General features: G+C 39.5%; 1 protein-coding gene across 1 annotated transcript in view; it reads left to right on the top strand.

The window, feature by feature from the left end:
* The window catches only part of CENPF (centromere protein F), a 46,279-nt gene extending 41,593 nt beyond the window's left edge, over positions 1-4,686 (top strand). The window contains exons 19-20 of the mRNA XM_082481901.1: positions 1,585-1,778; positions 4,290-4,686. Of these exons, the coding sequence (XP_082338027.1) occupies positions 1,585-1,778; positions 4,290-4,499 (404 nt within the window). The 3' untranslated portion in view covers positions 4,500-4,686. The remainder of the gene's footprint in view (positions 1-1,584; positions 1,779-4,289) is intronic.
* The last annotated feature ends 15,187 nt before the right edge of the window (positions 4,687-19,873 follow it).

Below are 19,873 nucleotides of genomic sequence, written 5' to 3'. Positions count from 1 at the left end.
GAATCTAATCTTAAAGGCCACAAGACCAGAGCAGTAAAAAACTGTGCTGTGATGGAGTCATGTTTGCTCCATCCATAGCCCCATGGTTCCTTCAGTATGACTCCTTATGAGGTCAAAGAGGCGGTTAATAGCCATGTGGCATCTGACTGGCAAGTGGTTGGAGGGGAGGGCTGCGGGGGGCCTCTGAGGAAGGAGGTCAGGGCTGCCTCGTGCCCAACATGGTTGGCTTCAGCTGGCTCCAAAGGATGACACCATGTACCAAAATGGAAGCAGTCAGAGGTTTTTGTTGCAGTAAATGGGCAGTAAATGCTGAGACGAAGGAAAAGCAATGCTGGGACCGGAGGGACAGGAGTAACACTGGAGCAAAGTATTATACTGAGCAGGGCATGGGGCTGAGGGGGGGGTGGTGTGGCCTAAACAGGGACAGGAGCTGGGGGACAGCCCAAGCCGGTCTGAGAGGAGACTTGAGGAGGAGGTATAACCCCACAGAGACTACAGCCAGTGGGTTTCTCCATGCTTGAGCAACTGAGTTAAAAACAAGAAGCAGGATCTGACCACGATCACCTCGCTGAACGTGTGGTGTGCGGGTAAGGTGACTGGAGACCAGAAACTGGGGAGGAGAGGTGTCTGGAGAGATGCCGAGGTGTCTTCCCCAATTATTTGCTTATTTGTGTGCTTTTATTTCTTTCAGTACCCAGAATCAATAAGTAAAAGTGTGTTAATTAATACATTAAATTGATTAAAATTCCCTGAGTCGAAACTGTCTTGCCCGTAGCAGTAATATGCTACCATCTTCATGAGAGTTCAGGTTCATTCTACTATGAATGCAATGAAATTAGGTAGCCTGATATCCTATATAAAGGTTCACCCTAGCAGAAAGTAACTGAGAAGATTGCACAAATCAGAGCTTGAAAAACACATTGTACGTTCAACTACCCATTAATTACCCCTTTATAATAAATGCAATTGCAGTCGTGAAAGGACAAGCCATAGAGATACTGAATCACCTCAACGGCAGTGATCACTCCCAGAACTCAGGATTTCTATGTCTACACGTTATTTGCATTTCATTTTCTTACCAGCATTATTATTTTTCTGAAAATACACCTGTTCTGAGGACATATATGCCACTTAATGTTTGACTTCTAGGCTAAATAGAGAGATAATAGACAATATATGACACTATGGTTCTACACAGAGAAAAATATGAAAAATCAAGAATATCATGTCACGGTATTGTGTTCTGACTGAATTCTAGTAAAACCAGTATGTGTTTTCAGACTGAATTTATTCTCCAGATAATAATGTACCTGTAAAGAAAAAGACCAAACACATGTTTGAAAAACTTTGCTATAGAATTACCATTGTAATTACTGTTGTACCTTGTATACAGTTTCCAGGGCTTGGATATGAATTTTGGAATACACAAGATCTCTTCAGGCATCTTTTTGATTCATTTTGTTCAACAGAACAAATTACTTATTTTAATCAGCTACTTTTATCCCCATTGTGAAAAAAGAGATGATTCATTTGAGAAAGTGTAACTTATTTAGCTGTTTTTAATAGAAGCTTTTTATTTTTCAGGGTTTGCTGATATCCCCACTGGAAAGGTTAGCCCTTACATTTTACGTAGAACAACCCTTAATCTAAGAACCAGTCCCCATGTGACTTCACCGAGTGAGAAATTGCCTTTGCCTACACAAGATGTACAAAAATGCAGACCAGATAATCTTAGTGAGCGCTCCTGTTCGACAGCTGGTGGCAGCAAACCACAAAAGGTAACTAAAGCCATTTCTGTAGATATGAAAGCCATGGGGAAAACTAATACATTCACTAAATGTATTCATCTTGCCAAGTAAGCTTAAGGACTTATCGTCGTTCTTTACATTTCTCAGCAATGCAGTGAAGATAAGACCATAAGTACTGAATCACTAAAACATGACGGAGGTCTTGACCATGCTAGCAATCTGCAGATTGTTCCTGTGATATAATTTGTGACCTCATAGGGAAACCCATTGAGAAATGTAAATTAAATACAGGTATATCTTCAGTTTCTTACAATGCATATTAAAGAGCAGATATTCTTTATACTGTGGTTTCTTAGGTTTCAGAAAAAGTAAACAGCAAAAGACAACCTCTGGGAGTCTGAGTTGAGGCTTCAAGTTTTCTGCTAGCAACTTTTCTACAGATATTTGAGAGGCTGTTAAACATAAATAGGGAACACTTAGATGGTAAAGAAACTAGACTTTAATGGTAGTGCTTACCAGACTTTAAAGTTATCAAAACAAATAAATACTACAGAGTTAGGTTTTGAAAGCTCAGTTTTATTAAAAAAGGTTTAGTAACTGAATTTTACATTAACTTTGCAAGTGTTTTCAGTAATATGACACACCGCTGAATGCTTCACAGTACATCAGAATAATGCATTCTTTCTAAGCTGATGCAAATGCTTCGCAGATTATAGAAAAATGTTTCAGCTTTAGGGCAGAAATAAACCTTTTGTTGTCTGAAATCTCCTCCAAAGTTTTTAACCATGCTATCTCAACCTGAGCAGTAAGAGAATAGTTGTTATATATTGATACTTCTTTACATGAGAGCTACATATAAATATGCCAGTAGATAAAAATTCTTCCAGTTTGCCAGGTTACACAAAAGCATTCTCTTGGCAATCAGTGGAGTCTGCTGCACAGCCAAAAGTGAAGCCAAAAAGCAAGAGTACAACTTTTGTTTTGTTTTTTTAAATGCAGTTATTTTGTGTTAGCCTATAAAGTATGTTGGCAAGATACTAAAAGTAAGTAAAAGCAAGAGCCGTGTGTATAGGTTTTGAGGCCAGAAAACACCATTGGGAAGACGAGTCAGATCAGAGCCATAATTTGTTTTGAGCCTATAGCAATAGGAAATCTGTATTTTGAAGTGAGAGTGAATCAGCTGAATTCCTGTATGTTGTTTCAAAGGTTAATTGCCCTACTTGCCAAAATTTTCTGCTTCTTGCAGACATTGCCTGGAGGTCTGTGTTTTATTACTGTTTTATTAAGTGATGCCAATAAATTTTATTTACGCTCATATATGTATGTTTTCCTGTAACTTTAGAAACAAATGGAGGGTATTGTTTGTGTGTTAAAAACAAACAAACAAAAACAAACAAAAGAAAACAAACCACCAAAAAAACCCCTCACAAACTCAGTAGGGCAAAAAAGAAAGGAAGCCTTGGCAGCAGAAATTTGTGTAGTAATCACCTGCCAGCACGGTGAAAGCTTGTTGTAGGCTCTCGCTGACCACAGTCAAGGTTACAGCAAATAACAAGTGATCACTAATATTCTTTTTAATTTAGCTGAGGAGGGATTTCCCAAACAGTCTACGTCTTTGCCTCAGGCTATATTGTCTAGGCCTAAGACAGGCTACTCCTTACCTTCAACTACATAGGAAAAATTAAGATTTCAGGGTTGTTTTTTTTCCCCCCAGGTGTAAATATGCAGAAGTCATCAGTTCCAGGAATTTGTGCCCTTCTGTCTTGGACGTTGCTGGATATATGTGTTTGTTTTATTTCAGGATGACGTACATCTGGGAATTTCTGGGGGAATTGCTCATAATATTGTTTCACTGTTTATTGAAACCATCAAAAAGTGTTGTTCCATGCTTTATATTAATACAGTAAATGGTGTGTCTTATTTTAAAAGTGAAATAAGCCTTGTTTTCTTCTCTTTGACAGGTACTTATACACACTTCATTTCAGACGCCCAGTTTCAAACTGTTGCAAATTTCTCAGGGTGTTTAAAATGCGCCCTGTCATTTTCATACACAAATTTATTCACTTTCCTATGTGAATTTAATGTAGAATTTAAATTGAGTGCTTTGACTGCACATCAGTTAAAACGTGAAAGCAGTGGTTTCTGTCCAGATGTCAGCAAAAAAAGTGACAACTATGTTTTATGTTTGCAGAATATGTACAGGAAAAACGAAATACAGATCTCAGTACACAATACCTGGTACCTTAGTAAACAGATTAAGAGTACTGTCTGTTCCTGGTTTAGCTTTTTTCTGCTCCTAGCAAATATCTAGCCAGCTGCGTAGCAGATACACCGCACCAAAGTGACTGATATCAAGTCTCACTGTATTGTATATTCAAAGTGATAAATGTCTTCAAAATATTTTTTCCTCTTTCTAATATGTATACATTTTTTGCAAACTCCCAATATTTAGTCTTTTGCAGTGAGTCTTTTGACGTACTTCAGAAAGCTAATATGGTTTTCCATTACCAGTAAAACAGGATGGGTTTTTTTGTGTTACAGGTAAATGATGAACAGCAGGCCCAAGTTGTAACAGCTTTTCTACCAATGAAATCTACTTCAAGGTCACCACTTTGCCCCTATAAGCAATCTGCAAAAACTGACTCTGATAATACTACGGAAAGTCGTATGATGCACAGAGCCAAAAATTCCCTAAATGAACAAGGACTACCTGAGCAAGAAGAGCAAAAAGAAAATTGTAAGGTGCAGTAAATCTGTGTGGACTTAATCACAACTCAGAAAAGCTGACGATCAAAAACCAGTTTGTGAAATAAATATCAGAACTATATGGAACTATATTATCCAATGATTAACAATATATGGGTTCTCCTGAGCTTGTTCTTGAATATTTACTAATACCAATAGTCACTCAAACTTGTGGAATGATAGCGAAGGAACAGATATAACTGATCTTCTGTAGAATTTTCTGTAAATAATTCTTCATAAATCTTAAAAAATTAAACCATGGAAAAAGTGGACTACATCTTGCCACGTAGTTCACTGTTGCCATTTTTTCTGTGTACCGGAGGTTGATTTACAAATGGAAACTAAACTCACCTAAGTATCTCTGAAAATATTAGGTTCCAGGAAAAATGAGGCAAACACTATTGGATGATTCGAAACGAAGCAGTGACTTCATTTGGAAGTGCAAAACCAGATATAAGATGCGTCCAATGCACAGGTCTAGTGCACTGTGTCTTGGAATCACTTCCTCCAGATGGAATCACAATGGGGGATGAGACTGGGTCCAAACAAACCCAGAGAGGACTGTTTTCTCTGAAACTAAGCATCTGTCAATCCATCTCTTTGTACTTCCCTGTATGCACTGGCTTTCACCATAGCCGAAGGTCTTACAATGTTAATGTTCACCTCTGCATAATGGCCCTTGGCCAGAGAGCAAGCTCGGGGTGGCACCACCTACCTGGCCAGAAAGGACACCACAACAACAAACTGTGCTCGCGGGACCAATAATGGCTGTCTGCTGATTCTCTCTAGGTCGCCCTTCACCCTGACAATGCTTGGCCTCAAACGTGTCACTTTGTATGAAAATCCTTGCAGACTTGTACCTGATGTAATGAGAGTGGATGTGTTGGAGGAAATGGTCAGGTGTCAAGAAATATGTGCATAGAATGCCCCGAGTTAGCTCCTTTTTATTCAAGAAAAATCCTATTTGAGATCCCTAAAGAAGGTAACTCACCTGGAAATAGCATTTAAGATTCTGGTATCATCACTATAAGAAAACAACTCCATCTAGTTCATGATAGTGCACTTGAATTTAGGATGATGCGTTACAAATAAGCTCACCACTACAAGCTTGTACTTGTGGATTTCAAGGGTCTAGTTAGGCTTGCTCAGTAGTGCAGAGCAACTTTATGCAAGAGAAAAGGGAGACATCAGCTAAATCAGTCATTTTTGAACTGAAGAGAAATTAGTTCCTAATAATTTCATATTGCTTATGCTTGACTACCCAGGGCAGGTGTTAGGAAAATCAAGCTCATGTACGTGAGCAGTAGTACCCTAAGATTCCAAGTTGCACAGCAAAGAGGCATTTTCAAGTTATTGTTCTATCAGAGAGCTGTTCTTTCTCTTTTCAACAAAAGTGGGCAATAGTGTTTTCTACTCCTTGAAAAAGATTCCTGAACTTAAAACAAAAGACAATACTTTTGTTCCAAGTTGAACTTTCAAAGTATAACAAGTGCTTCTCTAATGATTCAAAGATAAGATTCTACCTGAAGTTGAGTTAGTTTTACACTCAGAGTGTTTTTCTCTATTTACGTATACATACACACCATTATTCTGCCTTGCTTACATCATTGGCCATTAGAACACAGTTTATGAGAACAAATAATCTACACATCAGTCTAGCTGACAGACCTTTAAAGAAATTCAGCGTTTGTCTGAAATAAGTCTTAATAGAATAACACAATCCACAACATTCCATATAGTTCAAACAAACTAAAACTTTATATACAAGCTATCCTTCAGTAATTAGATAGACCTATGGTTGAGGTCAGATCAGTAGATCTTGTTTAAGAAAAGGCTACATCTCTAGTTGTTTGTTAACTGGAGTATTAGGTAATTAAAACAATCCTTGTGGCACTCTGCCTAGAGGCATCTTCCAGGGAGACTGAAAGAGGCCTGTCTTAAAGGATGCATTTTGATTTTCTCATCTTCTGTCAGTATACCAAAAAAGCTGCTCATAAAAGTTAAATTATTTCAGATAAGGTTTTGTATCTTCAAATTATTTAGGGATCATGTGTGGAATTGTAGCACTTAAAAAAAAAAAAAATAACTCTTTTGAGGTAGAAGTGTGGCTGTGAAAACACACTGATAGTGGGCAATAGGAAAAAAAAAAAAACAAAACAAAACTGGTGTGTTTTATTTATCCCAAACAATGTTTTTCTATTTTAATCTGATGCCTTGAAAAGTGCCCCACTTGGAGAAGAGTGGAAAAAACATCTACGTTTAGAAAGCTGTCTAATTTTAACCAGATAAATTTAAACTACGTTATAATGAAACAAGTAAATATCAATAAAAGAAAGGATTGAGGCTTTAGTTATTACATATTTTCCAACTTGGCCATTTTTGTATTTTAGACCCCTTTAGATTTCACTAAGTGTGAAATGTTTGCATTTTGAAAGATTACAATGCCTGTTATTTTTCAGTAACTAGTATGTATTGTAGTACTAGCTAATCTTAGTTCTTTGGCATATGAGTTCTTTGGCATAATACAGTTGAAGATTTTCAAAAGATCTTAAGGTACTTAGATTAATACCGAAATCACTTGAAAATGGGACTTAATGTCCTACATCCTTTTGCAAACTGATGAAACTTCAGGTCACAATTCATGTAGGGCTTTGCAAGCTGTATCAAAAGCTTAATTTCAACCTATCTGTAAATCAAGCGTGCAGTAGGAAAAAATCAAAATGCCTATCAGAATTCCTAGTAAGAGGATTGCATAGGATATGTTTTGTCAGTGTCAGCTATCTGTAACAAATGAAAGGACACTTGCATCTGGCTTTCTATTCTGATTGTGAAAGTTCCTGTAAAAATGCCATCTTTGGTGCTCTGACATTGTTCTTAGCATGTTAACCTGATTATTGCCATAGTGATACTGTGTTACGTCACAGGAAGATGCGTTAGCTGGATCTCTTTTTCATTTTCCTGTTTGCCCAAGCTTTACATTGTAATTGGTGTAAAATCCAGTTTGCTGTCCTAACTAATTTTGCATGCTCTCTGAAATGCCCAATGCTGTAGGTTAAAAGCGTGTCGCAGGAATGCTGGCGTCCTTTTGCCGTGTCCCATTACAGCTGATGGAAGGGTCTGGTTGGTTTGTGATGTTCAGCTCTTTCTTCAAGCTTTGAACTATTTTTCTCCTTTTTACCTAGTTAAGAAAGTAAAACATAAAAGGAGATTTGTTTGTCTGCTGCTCTTCCAGGATGATTATTACGGGCCAATGTTTGAACTGATCTGTCATATGGCAGAATCTAAAACACTCCCAGGTTGGATCCTGCCCTGCCTGCTTGCAGCCCTCTCAGCTGCAGAGGTCCTCAGGAGTTCCCTGAGCGCAGGAACAGCGCAGCAGTGGCAGGCCTGAGACAGCCCCGTGCTTCCCATCACACAGCCACAGTCTAACCGACTACCATTTGGATAAAGCTTGTACGAAATTTTTTAAAATTAATCCGTAGTAGGAGAAATGCCATTTATTGAACATGGGCGTGTGCTACTTTCTCAAGTGTTGGCTTTCAGAAGCTGCCCTGCATTGCATCGTGGTTCCACTCTTGGGTACAGCGCTGCCATCGCTAATGTTTGTTGGCTCGCAGCAGGCTCAAGCAGAAGAGTGCCAGTCCAGTAATGACCAGCGGGGGGGAAGGATGGAGCTGAAAGAAGAAACACATTCTCGCCATCCAGTTTACTAATTTTGTTGATGTGCCCTACAATTGATGAAAATTAATGTACTTTAAATAGAACAAGAAAAATAGCAGGAGGACCTGTGGTAAATCCGGATCTGTCTAGTCCAGGCATGCATATTGGACAATAATCCTATATTGCCCTAAAACCTTGAAGGCGATAACAGAGAAAAGGGCAACACACATCTAATGGGATTTTCTTTGTACTCTACATTGCAAATGAGTTCCTTTTAGACAGGGAATCGTAGCTGAACACTCTGTACAGTAGGAAAAGTAGTGTCACTCCATGTGGTAAGAACACTCCAAATTTGTCCCAGAACTGGTTTCAGCTGCCTGATCCTTGTTCCTGCTGTTTGAGATTTCAGCTCTCTAACACTTAAAATAACTCTATCTCCCTCTGCTTTTGCCACCTTATACTAAATTGCCACAAATTACAATAAGGCCGCCAGTTATTTTCTGCAGAAAAGAGTAATTGAAAACAGCTGTTGGAACTTTTTAAAGATGTTGACAACTGAATACATGGTGGACTACTGTGAAAGCAGACTGCAACAGCCGTATGCAAAAGCAATGTTGTGGATTTGCTTAAAATATGGACAGGTATATCTATAGTTCCAGTGACAGGAGACAGGCGTATCTCCTCTGTTATAGATATGTGTGTGTGCATATTCTCTGACGCACTTACAGGCGCACCCAAACACTTACTCACTGTAGAGTTCAGAAACTATACAGAACTTAGAAAAATGGGATGTATCTATAAAATAGCTAAATCTGCTTAGCTTTTTGCATTGTTTTATTTCTCTTCCTGGAAGCTTTTTAACAGCATACAAATAATTATCTCTATTTATAATTCAGCTGTTGAAATACTTAGATGAATGCACTGATGATTGATGGGTGCACAGCAAAATTAGCAGCTTTCTGTATTTTGCTTTTCTGCTATTGTGGTTCATAAATTAAACAGAGTAAAGCTTGGTGAGAATCTGCTCTCAGTACTGCATGGTGCTTCATGGTTCCTTTCTATAGAAGGCCTGCTGAGTACCACATAAAATACAGTGTAAATGCATCTGATACTGTTAAGGAATATTGCCTTTTTCATGAAGTCTGTGTATCTACATCAGATTACTGATTTTTTTTTTTTTTTAGAGGCAAGATAGGGGAATAGGAAATTATTAATTGTGGTTGGGGACTGCTCTGATTCACTATAGAGAAAGGGAAATGTTCTGTATTGTTTTGACCCTGTGCTGAAAAATAAACTGTTTTCAGTACTATTGTTGACATTTAAAGACGTGTAGCTTTAGTCATTATCTGGTGCTGACTGATTGAAGATTTTAGTTCTCCTGAGGAACATAGTTTGGATCCTTTTTAATTAACTTAGGTTCCAATCATGAAGGCTGAAAGTAGTAATGAAGATGACTGGTATTTCATCCTTTGGGATTTTTTTTTCTTGTCAATTTCTTGCAAGCGATTCCAGAGTGAAAGAGACTGTTTTGTGATTCCCAGATCTCCTACTTGCTTAGCTGCTTGCTTAACTTGATTAGGTGCTCTTTTACCTCTCTTTTTATTTGTTTGGTGTCTGGCTCCTGATATTATCTTCAGATCAACAAATCTGCTGCTGAGACAGGCTGTTACATGTGGAAGTATTGATTTATATCAAAGAATCTAAATAACAGTTTCCTATTAACTACACATCCTCTTATGTAGTGTTTTTAGTGCGAATGGGAAGGGTACCAAATGATTGGTTTGTTCAGGTACCTCGATCCCCATTGCTGGCTTCTTTAACACAGCAGCATGCTGCCTGTGTTGTAAGCATCACTTTAATGTGCTAAAATGACGTGGAAAAAATGGAGGGTTAGTGAATCAACTGCAGGAAAGAGAATATAGCCTTGAAAGTTCTGCCAGAACTTCCAAAATGTAGATAAGTTCATGCGTAGAGTTCGCACTGGGTTTGCCTACAGCTTAGAACTAAAAGGTAGAAAAAAGAAAGTCTTCTCTTTGCTCTAATGCTGATGCTTTAAAAAAACACAGTCAACCTAACTTGTCGTAGGACTGGTGCTGGAATAGCCATATTCCATACCCCGTGAACTGGTAAAGGGTCGTACTTGGCTCTGATGAACTCTAACAAAGGAGAGCAAGTGTTAATAAAGACTTCTTCCCCCCTTGTTTCTTATCCTATATCTCTTCACCAGCAGAGGAAAGTGTGGGATTACAGTAGTTTTAAAGGCAAGCCTGCTGGTTTCAGCCACCACAGATGCTATTTCTGCAGTGCTGCCCAGGGTACATTGTAAAAATGTTGATGGGAATGTAAGTGATTGCTGGCTTGCTGTAGCAGGCAGAATTCCACAGATTCGCATCATCCCTGTGGTACATTGGAGATACTTCTATAAATTCAGTAATGCAGCTATGATTATTCTTCTCCTCGCCTCCCAATTAACCAGTACTGCACATATTGTTCCCTGTCAAATATCTTATTTTGTCAGATGCCAGAGAGCAGTGTTGTTCCTTTTCAAATTGCTGGTTTGATTTCTGGCAGTACTTGATTGCTTTAAAATGTGCTTTCTACATTAATTTTCCTCAATACTTAATTAACTGGAGAAAAAGACTGAAATGAGGTTTCAGTTAAGTAGGTGTTTCACTTTTGTCCCCACTATCTCATTCATTTATTTCCTCTAGCTCACTCAAGTAGTCTTGGAGACTTTATCTTTCATTTGCAAGAAAATTTTGCAGTCCAGATTCTCTCTCCTATAGCTAAATCCCCCTGGAAAATGCATGCCATGCTGGGAAGAAGCACAGAAGCAAGGCTGCAGAAGAGGTGGTGAAAAGCAATCCAGTATCAAACCAGAACTGCAGTGAGTGTAGGTAAGCAAAACACAGCTGGTTGTTTGAGAAGACTGTTCAGCCGGCCATGGCAAAAAGCCACGAGCCTAAGACAGAGCTGCAGTAACAGCACGAGAGTTGAGTTAGTCAGGAGTCACAACATTTACAGGAACAGTCTTGTAACTTTGCAGTGAGGAGTTTAGTTTTAACATTGCAAATGCAGTTTCCATCTACACTAAATAACAGACAAAGTTAGAAGCAAGCACTGCTTTACAAGATTGCAGCTATTACAGCACTAGCAATGCTTGAGCAACATCTGGGGTACTTCTGTGCCTGTACAGGAATGTCTTTAGGCATCCACAGTGCAGGTAACTGCTTGAAAGCACTTGGCACTCACCTTTATCCCCCTTCTCTTTAGCCGCTTCTCTTGGTATTACCTGTTCTAAGTGCCCATGGGAAGGTAAGAGTCTGCATGCAGTAAGCTACCATGGAGCAGCAGCTCCATGGAACACATTGCATAAGGTACCAGCAACTTTACCTTTTCTTTGTAAAAATAATGTGGAAGACTGCTACTAAGCCATAGCCCAGGACTCCATATAGTCTAAGGGTATGCCTACCATGTGCATAGGTTTCTCAGAGGTAAAACACCAGCTTGTTGCAGAATTTGTTGGAGCAAAACAGGCTTTTTTTTTTTTTTTTTAACGTTTTCCTGTGACCCCATGTGTTTGTTTATTTCAGCCTTACAAAGAGCCAAAGCTATTTGAGCTAAATACATCAGTGATCCAGTGTAGTCGTAATGGGAGAAGTGAAAATGGTGATGAACTACGTGGTCCGCAGTTTGGATTCGAACTAGTTATTAAGCAGTCAAACAGTTCACCTGTCTTGAAAAATACAAGAGTAGATTCTGAATGGCAGAAGATTGCAGAATGGACTGAGAGCGCCTGACCACTGCGGTTTTACTTGCTCAAGGCTGAGAAAGTTATTAATAGTACAGTAAGAATGAATCAAGTGGAAAAGAGATCATGGGTTTATCAATTAGGATTACTAGAATTTTGCTTTATTAAGAGATAATAATCATGATGGCCTCTTCTTCATCTCTGGAAGAAGACCTGTGGGTATTCAGGACACAAAATGGAGCCTAGAAGCTGTCATGTAGAAAGGGAAAAGGATGGGTGGAGTTAAAAGCTGTTCAACAGATTCTGAGGAATTTATTGGGAAAATCTTAAAACTCTAGTTCAATTTGAAGGTCATTATGATGGGCACTCAATCTCAAGCACTTAACAGAAAATTAATTGTTCTAGTTGAAACATATTAAGGACAGTGGATAATCCACTCTCTGTGAGCTGGAAACACATAATGTCCAGTGCTTAAAAAGGAATCACTTTTCTAGCTCAGCATACTGGTGTTCAGAAAAAATCCAAACTCTTTGTGATAGAGATCCAATGGATTTCTCTGTGCAGATGCATTGTTAAACCAATTTGCAGTCTCAAATGTCAAGGGATTTCTTTTTCTTTTGAGAATTTTATGGTCTTGATAGGCATTAAGAAATGCCCAAGAACAGTGAAAAGAGTAACTTTTAAACCTCCTCCATGGCTCGAACATGACTCTTAATAATTTCTGAACTAATCTAAAAGTTACTAAAACCTATCCACAAGGCTGCTCTTTGTAAATACTGCATTTTATATCTTCTGTGTTCTGTTTTGCTGAGTTGACTGAGTTCCCTTCAACAAAAGGGAAAAATCCAGTACGGCAGCCAAGGTTATGGAAGGCTGAAGACTGTGAGAGCTTGTGGCCAGACCTGCGCAGTGCTGAGCCAGCAGATTTGATCCTGTGTTTTAACTATGTGAGTGTCACCTTTTCCTCTCTTTTCCCCTCAAGATCTAATTTTGGAGCTTGCTGACATATAATTAAAACATGGGCTGGGTTAGGCTTAGTATCAGTGGCTAAAGTAATCAAAGCTGTTGGCTATGAAGGTGTGAAGATTCTATTGTATGTGTGTCCTGTGGTTGTGAGATGGACTGTGTTTACATGATACTTACTTTATATTTTCTAGTTGTCTCCATGTATGGAAACTCTGGTTTACATAGGCAGATACCTGTGTACTTGAAGAAATTGGTATTTGCCACAGTACACACACAGGTGAATATGCATATGTAATGGGAAGAACAGGAGCAACATCTCAGTATAGTCAGCTATGCAGTATATACTGCCAGAGCAGGCAGTGAAATGAGTATGTCCAGTTGAAACTTCAGAAGAAATTTAAGAAACTGAAATGAAACTCTTCACACTGGAATTTCTAAAAATATTAGCCATGCTACTTTGCCAAAATAGAAGATTTGTAATTTAAATCCCATGCAGAAGAGAACTTGTTTCACAGGACATTTCCCTTTCTGCCCATGATGGGGCCAATGGGTCAGTACTGGTTTGGAAGAAAGTTTCCACATACCAGATCACTGACATTTTCTATTGTGAGAAGAATAAACTTGGGTCCTGTGCCCATCTCAGAGCAGTCATTTTCATTTTTACTGGTTTACTTTTAAAACTTTCCCATGTGCAGTATCTAATTATGGTACATTACAAAAATCTGTATTTAAATGGTAACTGTGCACAGTGCTGAAAGGGACTGTTGGTAAATTGCTTATTCACTTTGATGATTAAGCCAGTAATTATTGCATTAGCATCCCAAACCACACTTGTCTGCTGATATATCTCCTCCTGAGGCAACCTATGAGATGTGATGGGCTAAGTAGACCGGGTATGGCACTTGAAGAAGGGAAGGGCAAAGAATATGTAGGAGATAGCGCCAGGGATTACACGGAGGTTGCTTTCTCCTGCATCTGCTGTAGCGTGACTCAGGATAGTGCTGAGGTGCGGTACATCAAAAATGTCTTAGAAATGTAAAAATAGACCTTTCCGCTACTGGCTATGAAAGACCTTATGACACTTCCTGCCAGGTCTTATCACTGAGGCTATACTCACACAGTAATCAAAGCAAGATGGCCTTTCGGCTTCCACGCTGCTGCTACATTCAGCTGCCTATGCTCTTCTGTGTTCCTGTCCTGAAATGTTTGGTAACACTGCTGGATGCCATTTATCAGCTGTCTCCCACCCCCCCACCTGAGGTAAATCTTTTGGTGTCTCTACACTGCATTTTTTTGAGAGTGAACGCTTTATGATCCTCCTAAAAGCAAAGGCATACAACAAGTGTAAGGTATTACTTTGTGTTTTCAGGAGCTTTTGACTTTATATAATAAAATTCCTGGAAATAAGTTACTGGGAACAGTTTGCTCACTGGAAGACAGATGGGCACCGGATCCCGCACCCCTGCAGGAGCTGTGTTAGTTTCCCATCAATTTCCTGCAATGATGCACTTAGAGATCCATTTCAGTGGCTATTTCAAGCCCAGGAGTGACATTTTTTCCTCTGTCCTGGATTCTAAAAGCTGCTCTTGTACCTCTACCTCTTAGCAAGAACCAGCATTTTTTTCTTTTTAGGGAAATATTTTTCATGGAATTGATGGCTTCTTGAGTTGTATCTGAGTATGGATCAGGTTTTGAGACCACTATTCTGCAGCTGAAATGTCATCCTTGCACTTCTAAAGGTATAAAACTGCCTGATGAGCACGTGGCTAGAAAAAAAAACTGGTACAAGCTTTCCGTAGTGGAGACCATTTCATTACTAGAGAAAATGGGGGAACCTGTACACTCTGAAAATTTGTTATAAAAACTCTCCAGTTTCTTAATAAGTGTGCTGCAAAAAAAAAAATTATAGTTCTAAAACATAAAGAAATGTTTGGACCTCTGGGTCTGGGTAGGTGAAAAGCACCCTCAGCTGAAGATTCTAAGCAGACCACAGAATGCGGTCTGCAGAGGCAGTAAAACAGTACGAATAGCAGAAATAAATCTTGGTGGCAGGACTGGTGCATGCTTTCTCCTGGGCACGCTATTTGAAATTGCATGTTCTAAAGCAAAGAAAATTGCTCCTCAGGCATACCTTGATGAACCAGATTGAAAATTGCCTTGTGCTGGAGTCCAGTGAAAGAACTGCCCTCTGTGCCCCAACTTTCCATCAATAACTATGCTATGAACGTACATAGAGAATAACATCAAGGGGGAAGGTGCTAGTTGTTTTAAAAGGCTCTTGTCTTTGAGGTACCATCCTTTCCTCCATGTATGTTTTTCATATGTTTTTTCTTCACTGTCTCCTGCCCTGATATACAATTACCATCTTTTTTTTTTTTTTTCTAATGGAATTAGGCAATTAATTACATTCTTCTACTCCTCAGTCCCCATGTAACATCCCATTGAGTGCATATCCTTCTCTGCGAAGAGCAATGGTGCTACACTCTTTCTCAAAGCTGGAGGGGAGGCTACAGGTAGTACAGCCGCAAGTTCCCTGGTAAGTGGTGGGGATTGCTTGGCTGATGCACGGCCAAACATGGACGGTGGGTCAGGCAATGCAGTTGGATTGCCTGAACCCACAGTAGACCTGTTGTTTTAGGGAACAGATCTCAGATACTGCACTGGAGTAAGTGCTAGCAGCAACTTGGAGAGGGGCCTTGGTTTTGTGCAGCAAGTACACAGAATAGCAGAGCCCAGGGAAGCGAGTACCCAAATAACAAGTTGGTAGGTATCCAGCATGGGTAAAAAAACACTGCAAAGACCTTGACAAATGTTTCCATCTTCTTATTTTGGCTGTCTGGTCCAAAAAACAGTGATAGTGAATAAAAAAAAGTTTGGTTTGAAGACAAGAAACTAAAAGAGAAAAACATATTTTTTTTAGGACAAAAAGTCTACTCACTATGGAATTCCTTTCCATCCACTGGCTAATTCAGTTTTAAAAGTCTCAAAGCGATTCAGCTCCCATTACTTCTTTTGTGGGAACTGTGCCTGTTCTAATAAATGTCGTTGCCCACAAGCTTCTCCAGGTGTAGGTTATGCTTACACTTCTCATTTAATCTTTCCAAAGAACGCTTCTTTCTCTTGTGCATGCTACATCCTTCTAATATATAGAGGCAGTTTTCATCTTTTTTCCTTTCACTGGTGCATGACTAAACATGCAAATATGTGGTTTCAAAAAATTCTTTAAATCCATTCTCTGCCAATTAATTTTACTTGTCTTTTCTGAGTTTCTTCAAAGTCTTCAGTTGGTATTTTTGCAAAGGAAAACACCAGGCCTAAGCTCTATTCAGGTGCAGAACATATATATCAAATGTGTCACAACAGGATATAGTCAAAATCCACTACTGTTTACAAACTCATCCTCCTGGAAGTGCTGGGAGTCTTCTGGAAGAAGGAATCAAGTACCTTCAGTATCCTATTAAAGGATTCCTAGCTCTGTCTCTGAGGCAGTCAGAGCCTTGCAGGAGTTGACCTTAGAAATACACTTGGTGTTCCCTTGTCAGATGTAAATTACATATCCTCTCAAATTGAGGTTCTGTTGCTGATTTTTTTTTCCCACAAAACTGACTTAAAATTCACTAATTTCAGCTCAAATCATTCCCCAGACACTCTTGCTACCTACTGACTGTCACTCAGACCAGCATCTAAACAGATACCAAAACACCATCTCTCTCCTAATCATGGCACTTTGAAAGACAAAATAACCATCTGCATTCTAATTATTTTATAATTCCTTTGATTGTTATTAATTCATCCTACAAAGCATATGCATAACTCCCACACGTCTAGTGTTGAAGAAAGTATAGTACTAAACAGCAGCCTCACAAATTTGCAGAAACAAATAAGCAAAGGTAGCCCATTTAAAAGGCACACTCTGCCGATTCCTCAGAAATACTCCCACCTGAATCTACTGCAGCAATATGAGCTTTAGAATGCAAAGTCCAAACCCCTGACCATGAAAATCAGATCTAGAGGAGGACTCAAGCATCAAATCCTCTCAAGGCTAGAATTCGCAGCATCACTCCCTGCAGGACGTGGGAGAAGCGTAGGACGAAAGAGCCCTCCAAACCAAGCCCTGTGCACTGGGCAGGGACCTGCCGACCAGCAGCTGGCCAGCAATGTAAGTGGAAGACTGTGACTAAGTTCTTGCACCCTCTGTGGAGCTCATAGTTCTGCTCCAGGCCCTTAGGAATGTGTTTTTCTTTCCTTTTTTTTTTTTTTTTTTTTTTTTTTTTAATACAGAGACTGTAAAGAAGAAAAAATTTATATCTCAGTTATTGGGAAAGAGAAAAACTTAGTGACTTTTAAATGAGCGCTGCAACCTCGGTTTATAGTGCTAGTATCTCCCATTTTGCTTCTACTATCTAACCTAGAGGAAATAGTTTAAAAGCCCGGTTGAGTCATCTGCTCTTGAGATGTGGTGTTGGATTTGGGTCTCCCCCAGTCGGGGGAAGGCATTGGAATCTGCCTACCCCCATTTCATGGGCAGATGCTTCAACCAATCTGGGATAACAGTAAAGATAACAATGACACCACTAATACCATCTTCTCTGTGAATGACTTTTAAAAGGAAAACAGTGTGCCCTTTCCCATTTTTCAAAGATGAGTTATAAGCCCTACTCTCAGGAGAGGGCCCTAAGATCTGGATTAAAACAGGCAGAGGTGTTTTCGCTCGTCCTAGATAAGATGCCAGACTTGCAGAGGAGAGAGACAGGACTGTGGCCGTGTATTTGTGCCTGGCATTTCCTATTGTCTCTGCACAGGCCGCTTCCCTCTCAGCATGTGAGATTTTCAGATAAAGCATTTTGAGGTGTATAATTCTTAGCAGGCACCACATGGAGAGCCTTAATGTTCAACTTGGAGTTTTATAATCTGTTATGGTGACCAAACTCCTAAAAGCAAGCTATTAAAAAACAAGGTCTTCTTACTGGATGTAGTCACAGCCTGCAAGCCTCTCTTGCTGGTCTACTCCAGAAAATATCAGTCACAGCAAAAAAGTGCAGCAACAAAAATTCTTTGTAAATAAGCTTTATGTAATTAAAGCCATTCTGCATGCTAAGTACATTATCTGTCTTTTAGAAACCTTATTACACTAATACACAAATATGTATAGAAAAATCTCTCTTTACCAGTCTTCCATGGAAATGTTTGTTGCTGCACTTTTTTGCTGTGACTGCTATTTTCTGGAGTAGACCAGCAGCAGTTTCTCCTTGCCATGTATTTAAATTGCGTAGCAGTTGATCTGCCATAAATTGTTGCTCAGCATTGATGTACAACATTTCTACTGGAGATGACAAGAGTATTTAATAATAGATGTTTTTTGCTCACCTCATCAAGGTTATGCCTCTTACTTTTAATGTGCATTTGAAATACATCTTCCAAGGCCCTTAAAAAAAGAATAAAAAGGAACATCAGTGCAAAAAAAAGGACTTTTCAAAGGCCATATACTTCCAAATGAAAAATACCACTCAGCCTGTCTTTCAGATCACTTAATATACATCCCAACTTTTCGCTTTTGCTCCATCCCCTCCCTGTCCTTCCTGTACCTGTACATGAATTTAAAAGATAAAATCTTAAACATTTTAAGGTTGTTGGATATTCTCATTCCAAGTGCATGCAGTTTGGCAGGAACTCTGATGGGGAAAGTTTTTCATGTATATAATTCCAGTTTCTTTTTCCATATTTCACACAAATACCTCATATTGGTGCTCTCCATTGCAATGTAGTAGTCCACCCCTGTATTTTGGTGGGGCCTATGTCTCTCTGTTGCTACTATCAAGTACTGTCCCACCACATTGACTGGGTGAAACTGCTGAGGGTATTGGGGTGCTGGGCAGTACTGCAAGCAGCTTCCTACCTTCATTTATAGCTGTAGTTCTTTTGTCTAAGATACTGCATTACTCAAAGAGGACTTTTGAACGGCGTCTAGCCCAACACTTTATAGACCTCTGAAGGTCATTGGCATGGTCCCTTTGTTCTTGGTCCTCATTTTTAATAACTTTTAAGGGAAACACTGAAGGTTGAACTTTCATGGTCACAGTTTTGTTAACTAGCTGTACTAGGCAATTAATCTGTCGTGGTTTAGGCCAAATCGGCTACTGGGGACCTGGGGGACCTGAGATGGGACTGACAGATGCTCCCCTCTACCCCTTTTCAAAGAGAGAGGCAGAGGAGGAAAAAGAGACTTATGAGTTTAGAAGGAATTAAATTACTTTAATGAAATATTAATAATAAAATAAAAACAAATAATGAAAAACATATACAAAACTGTATCAAGCTCCCAAGATGACAATCACGACACCAGCTGGCACTGGGGCAGTCCCAGGCTGGACTCAGTGACAGATGGGAACTGGATTCTCGATCTGGATTCAGGATCAGGATCACAGGCAGAGGAACAGAGTCCTCCTCAGATGCTGGCCATTGAAGAAAGAGGGCTGACCCTTTGATCCCTCAGTTTTTATGCTGAGCAGGAGGCAGATGGGATGGAATAACCTGTTGGTCAGTTTTGGGTCACCTGTCCTGTCCGCTCCTCCCCGCAGGTGGGACCCCACTATGCTTTTCCGCTTCCGACCCTCCAAGGGGGCAAATAACAAAGTTGGTTGGCCTTGGGCGTTATAGCAATAAGAATAAGCAGGAGCCTCTCTGCATCCCATGCCTGGGCATCAGCTATAAACAATTGGTCTTATCACTCTGAGAGAGTGAACACTGTCTGCACAATGTGCAGTTAATTTCAGTAGTTAGAAGAGGCCCAGCTAAGAAGCAAAGCTCCTGAACAAAATTGGTTCTGTTTTACCTCAAACCAGGACATTGGGAGAGAGAGATGCCTTAAAAAAGTGCTCTCAATATATTTCTTGATGTCTATGACCAGCTGCAAGCAAAAGATGTGGTCATGGTGATGAGCATCAGTAAAAATAAAGACCCAACTGACTGGGGAAATTAGGCCTCTAAGTTCTACAATCATAAC

The sequence above is a fragment of the Vanellus vanellus genome (assembly GCF_965231255.1).
Source record: "Vanellus vanellus genome assembly, chromosome: 3".
Lineage (NCBI taxonomy): Eukaryota > Metazoa > Chordata > Aves > Charadriiformes > Charadriidae > Vanellus > Vanellus vanellus.
Note: the sequence above shows the minus strand (reverse complement) of the source record. Positions and strands in the feature narration are given on the sequence as shown.